Consider the following 10000-nt stretch of genomic DNA (forward strand, 5'->3'; position numbering starts at 1 on the left):
CCTGGTAGCAGGAACGTTGCTGCATACTTTGAGCCTTTTGTCTAGTAGTTTTGTCGAAGAGGAACATCAAACTTGGTATTTCTTTACGTCGTCGTTAGTTATTGTTGTGTTCTCTGAGAAAAATACATCATTCTGGACAAGGAAGAAACTAGGCTATTCAGATTTAGCCAAAGAAAATGGCTTCCAGTCGGAAGGTGCGGAGAACAAAACTTATCGGACTTGTAAGACTTTTAAATCATTTAATCATGAAAAGTATTTTATGAACGACGGGTGTCGCAAAAGTCATGGCACCTTTGCTGGCGAAAAGATAGATTGTTATGAAATTAGAGATGGAGCCATCACAGAAGCGGTTTCAAACGAAAGTGCACATTTCTCGAGGGAGGGGACACACAGAGAGACGCCTGGGAATGAATTGTTGTGGATTTCTTTTGCTATCCTTCTTTTCTTGGGTTTAAGAAGATTATGTCGAGCTTGGAACCAGACTGGGATAAAGTGGGCCGACAGACCCGATATTGGAGATTGGCTTGTTAAGCCAGATAATAAGACAGCGTTATCTGTGACCTATTTCTTATCATTGTTGTTCATTATTTGCTTTCGCTACAGTCGCCAAGACATTGTAACCTCGGTAGTATTCATCATCGGTACTGCGCATGCTTATCTCTATCGCACTGTCACAGGGAATTTACAGTTACTATGGCTACCAAATGAACCAATTACAAAGGGGATCATCGAGGCGCGTCTTTCATATTGTTGCGTGGCAACCATAGTGGTGTGGAATGTGATTCAGTTATATAACACCAGAAACAGTGAAAGGAGACGAATTTTCGAAGAGTATATCTATGATATATCTATATCGTTTGAGGGACTTGTCTGCGGTTGTTTGCTTTTACAAATTCTCTTACAACGACCTCATAACGTTGCAATGTTGGCTGTCTTTGTCGTTCAAGAAAATTTGATGAGTGAAATACTCTGGAACAGGTACGTATGATTTAACCGTTGCAAGGATAAATTTTCGTACGTGGAGGTATGCGTAATTGACCAGGTATAGCATTCTCGGTTGCGCGATTGCACACGCAACCGATCTCGCCTTAACTCATTCCGCTCGGTGCCCACGAAAAGTTGTCTTGGTAATGATGTCGTGCGATCATTACAAAGCCATAAATTAGAAGTCAAACCACAGATACCCCAAATCGTGTGCAGAAAAATTTAAGGTCTTGTATTTCGCAAAATAACTACGTGAAAGCGTATGTATGAGCGCATTTTGTATTTAATTAATGGTAATAGGACTGAATGATGTCCAATTGGAACTGTAATCATACGAGTGATAACAAAATCGGACGACCGCGCAGCAGTAGCAGTATGATTACAGATCAAAATGGACATCACTCAGTTCTATTTAACAATTAGACCCGTAGCCCGCGCGGGCTACGGGTCAATAGCCCATGAGGCGAAGACGAGTGGGCTATTGACCCGTGGCCCTTGAGGGCGAAGGGTCTAATTGTTTTAGTATCACCCAACTAGTCGGGCAGAAAAGGCAATAAAAAAGTTAGCAAATGCACGTTGAAGAAATATTTATTTGGGAATAAAACGAAAGAAAGTGTCACGCTTTTCGCTACTCGAGTCCTGACTATTACTAATAGTCCTCTAGTAGCGTAGCCAATCAAAATGCAGCATTTGCATTAGTCCACTAGTTGGTGATACTAATACCAATTAATCATAAAAATTACAATTTCCGAGAAAAGAAGAGCCAATTTATAAAAGAAAGGGAAAAATTACATTAGAAGACCGACAAAGGAGGTGTAAGTTGTGTAATGTCGCTCTGAAACAAAGAGAGAAAGCCCCAATTTGGGAGTCCGTTCACTGTTTCTGTGGTGATTGAAACCAAGGCTGTGATTGGTTGATTTAAACTACAACTTTGAATAAAGGTAAAAAAGGTAAAGTCTGGTTACAAGCCAGTGGCCGAACACGCCGAAGCCTACACTGTATCCCCGGTTTCCGTAGCATGAAGCGACTAGGAGTATTTCTTCTCCCCCCTGGATGGGATGCTAGTCCATCGCAACTTTGAATGTGATTGGCTTATTGAACTGTCCGATAACCACTTGGCAATTCTTGGCAAGTGAATTTATGGAAAAAATAGGAGTTTTTTTAAACCAATCACAATCGAGGAAATTGTAATTTTTTTGATTAAACTGCTTACCTTGCTTCATGTCTGAGGTTTCTTGTCCTTTGCGTGTTTTCTGCCTCTTAAAGCGATGTTTCGGGGAGTTTTTTTCGATATCAGCGTTGCTTCTGTATACATGCAACAATATAATATAAAGAAGCAACACTTACACGGAAAAAAAGTCCCCTAAAAATCCCTTAAAGCGGTGTAAAAACACATTCAAGACAGGAAGCCCCAGAAAGAAAGCAAGGTATTCAGTATTTTATTGAATACTTGCTCATATATTTCGCTCTCGAATACAGGTTTCTTATAATTTCTCTTCTCACCAGAGAAGTTCCTTGTATCTCCCTTGTATCTCCCTTCTAGGAAGTAGTTTAGGTTTAAGTAAAGATAATAATGAACAGTGTCTATCAATGCCAGTGTCTGAAAGTACCGTATTACACATTACAAGTGTTACATTGAATAATACGAAAGCTTACTTCAAGGGCCGTTTTCTCCTTGTAACTGAAAGCAGCTGGTTCCTGCTATCGCTGTTGTTCATTATTCGGTGTCTAAACAGTCGTTTTTAAGAACTTCTTGCCAGCTTTCAGACTGGGTTTTAGATTGTAGATGCTGCTAAAACGCATAGCTTTTTTCCCCAGAAAAGTTAACCTCGGCGAGTTAAGAACGAAATTTGCTCGAAAGTTTGTGTACGCGACGCGGATGCGCCAAAATTCGCGCCAATTTTTATGTGTCACGTAAAATTGCTAAATATGCTTCCGGAAATTCCCGATTTTTTCCCTAAATATCCCGAAAATATCTGCCTTTAATTCCATAAATAATACAGCAATAACCTAACAAAATATAAGGCAATAGAGGAAATTAAATTCAACGGGGTCCTTGTAAAGCGTACAACAAAACTCTAAACTATTTATTTTCAACATACATGTGTTTATGACATATATTAAATGGGGAATACTGCTGCGTGTGATTACTGCAAATGGAGGCTTAAATTTTGCCCATCAAGAAGCTTAACCTTGTAATTTTATGCTGAAAGGCAGCAAAGGCCTAGTCGCTTTTGGAGTCTAAAATCTTGAGAAAACTTTTTCTGATCAGTAATTGCAATTCAAGGTTCCCTTAATCCAGGATTAGCTTAATAAGCGCCTTAGAAAAACTGGTCCAATGATTCCCATGTAAACCGTTCTTTTACCATGTGTCGTTAATCTCTGCTTAATTGCCGCCTCTCTTTTATTTTAGCGAAGAGAAGCCTTGGGCAATCGTTCTGAGCTCTCTGTGGATGGGCCATGCGATGTACTTCTCTCTGGGCAACTCCAATAGCCTGGCGTCTGTCGATATCTCAGCGGGTTACGTGGGTCTGGAGGATTTTGTCCCTGGTGTTATGCTACCTCTTACGTATGTAGCCACGTACTGTGGACCCTGTCTGTGGATGGTCGCTGGAGTTTTGTCAGTAGTTCGAAATGCCAGGGATGTCACAAGGTACGTTTTACTTTAGTTTTAACAGAGATTTCGATTTCACCGTAAGCAGGAAGTAACTTGTATATCATTCTATTTTAGTACTTAAGTGATACACATTCAATTAACGTAAAACAAATCATCTGTGTGGCTAAGATGTTCGTTACAACCTCTCGAACTTGTGTTGTTTGCCCCCTCACAAGTGTGAAGCTAATTTGCATGATAATAGTAAATCCAATATGGCGGCCATCGTGAATAAGGTCTATTAAAACGGCACGTGGTTTACATCGCAAGCGCTAAACTAAACTAGTCATCGCTTACTCTTGTCAAGGGCATCCAACCAGAAAATTAAGCCAAAAGCCTTTGAGAGACATTAATTTCTAGGCTCCTTGTAATGTATAAAGGCTGTGTAAAGAGATGTTTTTATCACCAAGAAGAATTGAAGTCTCCGAAAATTTTAGGGAATGAAATCTTCATTTCAGAAATTGCTAGCTGAAACGTGTGACGTTACCTTCTAAGAACTTCCAACCGAACCATTTGCTCCTCCGAAACTGCTAGGGGAGCTTTTTAAGTGCCAAAAATTGTAAAAATATCCCTTCCGAAAACATAAGGCACTACATTTCCCATGGTTGCGAATCTCTTAGGCGATGTTTTAGTAAAAAAAGTCTGTAGCTGTCTGGCAACGTCGACCCGAAATTCTTAGACCAGTTTGACTCTCCCGAACACTGACATATTTCTCCGAAGATTATCGTTGGGTTTAGGGTTAGGGTTTTGCTTCTGCAGACTTCAACGAAAATGTCACCTCAAAATATATTATTCACGTCGTACAATGTGGGCGAAGTATCCTAGAAGTAAATCGATAAGAGCGGTTTCAGAGTGAAAACAGAGAATGAAAGATTCTCGGTTGCATGCTTACGTTTCTCGTCAAAACCTAAAATTTGGTGATTTCACGTCGTCGTTATGCAGAGGACCGCAAAAATATGTGGTAAAATCTGTGCTGCAGGTGCAGCCCGATTATTTATGCTCCTTTTTAACCAATGATATCATTGTTTTGTGGCATTGCCGTCGCCTTCACCGTCGTAGATCTCAAGGTTCCTACTGAGCATGACACAACACTGTATCCATAGATACAACAAACTAGCAGACCATAGTTAATAGAGGGGAATGGTTATGAAACCCGACAAATTTCTTTGTTGTAGGTTTTTGTTCTCTTTTTTGGCCTTGACCGTGCACAAAACACAATAGTTGTTTACTCCGTACTGAGGAACTAGCCAAGAGAAACGTGTTGGTTACGTAATTCATGCATAGTGTATGAGCGCAAAACAAAAGATTGTGCACGGTCGTGGACTTTCCAACCTAAATCTTGGTATCTTTGTTTGCTCCTTTGATGTTTGCCGAGCTTCCAAACCAGTCCACTCTATTAACTATGAGCAGACCCAGTACACATGCGTGCGTCAAACATGTTTTGAGTATCTGTCGAAATGTGCAAAACATCGGTCACCAAACACGAGAACAAATGAAATGTTGGAACTTTTTACAGAATCGAAATCGTACCCAACACGTGAAAACATGTTAAAACAGCACAAAACAAGTTGGCCAAACTGGTAAATGTTTCGCTGCCGTTTGTACAGGCCTCAGTTAAGATCTACGACGGAAACGTCACCTCAAAGTCTTTCGCGATAAATCCATCTCGTTCACGTCGTACAATGTGGACGAAGTATCCTAAAAATGATAAAACGGTACGAGCCGTTTCTGAGTAAAAATAGAAAATGAAAGATTCTCATTTGTAAGCTCACGTTGTCGTCATAACCTCGAATTTAGTGATTTCACGTCGTTGTGAAGAGTACCACAAAAATATGTGGTGAAATGTGCGTCACACATGCAGCACGATCCTTTTTCCTCTTTTAACTAAATGATATTGTTGTTTTGTGGCGTTGTCGTTGACGACCACGTCGCAGGTCTCAAAATCCCTAACATCATTGGTTAAAAGAGGGAAAAAATCGTGCTCTATGAGTGGCATGCATTTTTGCACATATTTTTGCGGTATCTGAGGTTTCCACACAACGCAAGCAAGCAAATCTGAACCTTTTATTCTCTCTTTTACTTTGTAACCGCTGGTACTAGTTTATCTTTCGGATACTGACTTCGCCCACAAACGCATTGCACCCTGACGACGTGAACGATATAGAATAATCGCAAAAGAGACTTACACACAGTCCAAAGCGTTAACGTCTGCCCTCGTAGATGTTAACGAAAGTCCCTTGTAGGGAGTTAAGTATTGAGGAGCTTACGCAAGGACGAGGACGACACCAACGAGAACGTCGTCTTAAAAAATATTATTCCCCGTTATTGTAATAATTTCGTTATAACACCGAGCCGTTCGGAATGGAAAGTGTGTATCAACATTTGCAGGAATAAAAATGGCATGAATTGTATGGTTGTTTGTGGAGAAAGTTAAAAATGTTTCGTCGTGTTCTCACGTCCTCTACACAACCTGAAATTTAACTGGTCAATTCACGTCGTTGTCACGACGAGGACGGCAAAGAAATGTACCAAAATGAAAAATGCACGTGCAGGGCGTGCAGAGTTTTTGTTTTTGCTCATTAGTTATTGTTTTGTGGCGTTCTCGTAGTAGCTGTCGTTGTCCTTGATATACTGCTAACCGCAAACCGCGGTTTGCGGTTAGTCGTTTGCCATTACAGGTTAGCTCGATTTTGAACTTTAGCGAGCCGCTCCTGTTATGCACATCGACGCCGCCGTCTTGGATTTTTCATTAATAGGGAGCTTACGAAACGACGACGCCGACGGCAACGACGACGCTACAAAACAATAGGTTTAATGAGCAAAAACAATGGCTCTCCACGCTCTGCACGTGCGTTTTACATTTTGGTACATTTCTTTGCCATCATCTCCTAAATGACGACGTGAAATGACCAAATTCAAGGTTCTGTGGAGGAGGTTAGCACATGACGATGAACTTTCAGTTCTCTCTGTACGCTTCCAACCCACTCATACCAGTTTAATTCCTCAACAGTTACTACACATTTTTAACGCGAAACGACATGAAATAGTTTCGTAGTGATATGAATAATGCGAACTCGTATTTTTAAATGTAGTCCTCGTAGCCGTCGTCGTCCTCGTTTCGTAAGCTCCCTATTGCTACATCTTCTCTGAAATCAAGCAGCTAAAATTCTCCCAAAACTAATATTTGATCTTCAGAATTGTTCCCGATAGATAGCAAACATGTAACAACATGATTGATATGGTCAAACGGGAGGTCTGATTGATCTCTGGCTATAAAACGCTGCCGTAAATCACTTACCGCAAGAACGGTGTCTTGAAGTTGAAACTCGAACCGCAGACTGCAAACGTGACGGCAAGGACAAAATCACGTGATTTCCTGAGGTTCGCGGTTCGCGGTATGGCCCGAAAAGTTCGTTGCTAAAGGTCTCTAATGTGCCGGCGAAAACGTCACTTCAAAAATAACTTGTGCGGTATTAAGTACTTCGCCATCATTCCATCTTGTCTATGTTATGTAACATGGGCGCGGAATCCGTAAAGTGGATTTTTACTAACGGTTTTGAAATAAAGATAGAGAATGAATAAATCACTCTTAAACGCTCACGTTGTTTTCGCCAAAACCCAAAATTTCCCCTTTTCACGTTGTTGATTTGTTGAGTATAAATTTAAAGGGAAATAAACAAAAATGTATGCTGCACGCGCAGTCCCATTATTGTTTCTCTTTTGCTTTCTGGCGTTGCTGTTTCCATAGCTATGTTCGTTTCTTAAACTCCCTACTGCTAAGCGCGCGAAAACATGACAATCGATTTGTTCTTATTTTAGGCCGAACACCCAGCATTGTACTGAAAACCACAGCAATAAAAAAAAATAACCTACGCTCAACTGTAAATCGCTCTATTCCGTGCACATGATCCGTGATTCTTTACAACAAAGAGTATTTTATTCTCTATCTTTACGTTGAAAGCGGTCGTTTCAGTCTAGTTATAGGATTATTCACCCATTTGGCTCAACGTGAAGGAAATGGAATAATCGTGAAATACTATCGCTATCGGATACCTCAAAGTTATACGTTTTCTTTGACGTTGCGGTCCGGCGTAGTTTCTTATCAACTCCGTGATTATTACAAGTACCGAGGGAATATTTCAAGGAGGCAAGCAAAGGCAAGGAACTATATAAGGCTAATTCAACGTTTAATCATTTCTTTATAGTTTACAGAAGTCTCTTCTCCAAGCGTGCTACGTCATCCTTCTCTCCCAGTCTTTGGTCTTGAGCGTCTATTGTACGTTGGTATTTAGTCAGCGGTATCACCTGTTCGTTTGGAGCGTGTTTTCGCCGAAATTGCTGTACGAGGCAACGAAAACCCTGTTGTGCACTTTATCCGTCGGCACCGTTCTTTGTTTGATGCATTTCCTAATAAGAATACCACGGTTGGACCTTGAGAAGACAAAGTGAAAACTACTTGAACCGCGGATTACAATAATTATTTTACCTTAACTTTTGAACGTCTTAGAAGATGATGATGACGACAACTTTAATGTAATACACTATTACTGGAGATCAGCCCCTCCCCCCCCCCGGGGGAGGGGGGGGACTTTGCATATGAAGGGGCGAAGATGCTCGTCGGAAATTTTGAATTAAGCCCCTAAAGGAGACCAATCTGGGCATAGCCCAGGGGTTTTTTTTACCCCTAACAGAGACCTTATTTAAAACATATTTTATTTCTTCGCGTGCAGCCCTAAACAAGCCCTTCACGATTACATATGATGACGTTTTGCCCAGAACATCCTAAGTGAGACCAAAATCCGAAATTTACACCCCTAAGCGAGACGACTAGCTCTTTCCCCCCCCCCCCCCCCATCCTTTCCGGGGAGACCAGAAGTTTATATTGTGGTTTTAGAAATTTTTTAAGAATTAAAACAGGCCATAAACAACAATGAATGAATTAACTAACGTAGTCGTTGCACCTGGTTATCGACTCCTCTGTAAGAGGGTGTGTTTTTCTAAATCTCTTTTGTGTGAGGTATGCAGAGAGCTCTATCACTTCATTACAGAAGAACTGATTGCTCCATTTCAAATATCCTCATCAAAATCTCTGTTCAAAATGGTTATCGATTTCCTGTAGACTGAAAGGCGTCATGTGTAGCTCTTTCCATATCAAGGGTTTTCCATATCAAGACCTGTATTTTTCCTTTGGAATCAAGTCTTTGTTATCATTGACAATCAAAGATAACTGTACAGCCTTTTAAACCACATCACAATTATTTTCTAAAGAGCTGATCATAGTCTCCACTGATGATATCAAATCTCGTATAACTGGAACAGAACTACACATACAAGAAGGCAATGAATACGATCGCTAATATGGCTAGTTGAACAAAAGATATATTAAGACCATTACAAAGAAACAGACTGTTTAACAATAAAAAACAAAAGAACGCAACAGATAAAGAACTTATCTTTGTAGTCAATGGTACACTAAACGGGAGGCTATTTGTTCGCTGTGAAAATGGTACAAGCTAGCGTGAGGCTATTTGTTCGCTGTGCCAATGTTTTTACTTTGTCTTCAGAAGAAGTCCAATATTTTCCAATATGGACCGATTTTTTTCGCATGCTCCCCCCCCCCCCTCATCAGAGTATTTTTTGAAAGGGCTCCCCCCCCCCCTCCCTTGAATAAAAAAAATACATATGGCATTAAAAATGTTACTGCATTAAAATTTCGTTTTGTTACATTTAACGTAATTTATCGAAAGAAACCTGAATGCTAGAAAGCTGCTTTTAACAAATCCTCACTCAAAAGAATGAAAAGTCAATTTCAGCTCTCCTTGTTACTACTCGTCCTGAGCGTGTTGTAGCTGGCCTCTCGTCTACATATTCCTCGTCTGAGGCGACAAAAGCAAGAACGACAAAGTTGTTAATATTCGAGACTGTTAGTATGAAGTTGTCTTGTTACCCTGGAACTGTTTTAGCATATTTGTTATAATAAAAGAGCACACTTTTTCTTCAATAGACCATTTTACAGTTGTAGCTAAGTTACCTGGCCTACGAATGGAAGCGAGGCTGCCGGTGACCCTGTTTTGATACAAACCTCCGTGCTTTTGTAATGTTAATACGGACTAATTAGAATTACAACAACATAATTTGCATGATAAAAGCAGTCGGGGCTGTATCAATGCAATGTCACCGGCAGCCTCACAGCCATTCATAGGCTAGGTCGCAGAGCAAACAACTGTAAAATGGCCCATTTGTTAACATCTCTTATCCTATTTTTAATCTAAATTTTTCGTACGCCCCCCTCCCCCCTTTCCTTCATTTTTTTTTTTTGGCTGCCCCCCCCCCCCTTTCAAGCCAGTTTTTTTTATTGTCCCC

The 10000-nt window shown here is 40.5% G+C and overlaps 1 protein-coding gene across 1 annotated transcript in view; it reads left to right on the forward strand.

The window, feature by feature from the left end:
• Positions 1 to 8572, forward strand: part of LOC138024424 (GPI ethanolamine phosphate transferase 2-like) — a 16639-nt gene extending 8067 nt beyond the window's left edge. Inside the window, exons 6-8 of the mRNA XM_068871627.1 lie at positions 1 to 978; positions 3398 to 3637; positions 7843 to 8572. The exon at positions 1 to 978 is cut by the window's left edge and continues 193 nt beyond it. Coding sequence (XP_068727728.1) covers positions 1 to 978; positions 3398 to 3637; positions 7843 to 8086 — 1462 coding nt within the window. The 3' untranslated portion in view covers positions 8087 to 8572. The remainder of the gene's footprint in view (positions 979 to 3397; positions 3638 to 7842) is intronic.
• The last annotated feature ends 1428 nt before the right edge of the window (positions 8573 to 10000 follow it).

Source organism: Montipora capricornis, chromosome 11 (assembly GCF_036669925.1).
Source record: "Montipora capricornis isolate CH-2021 chromosome 11, ASM3666992v2, whole genome shotgun sequence".
In the NCBI taxonomy this organism is placed as follows: domain Eukaryota; kingdom Metazoa; phylum Cnidaria; class Anthozoa; order Scleractinia; family Acroporidae; genus Montipora; species Montipora capricornis.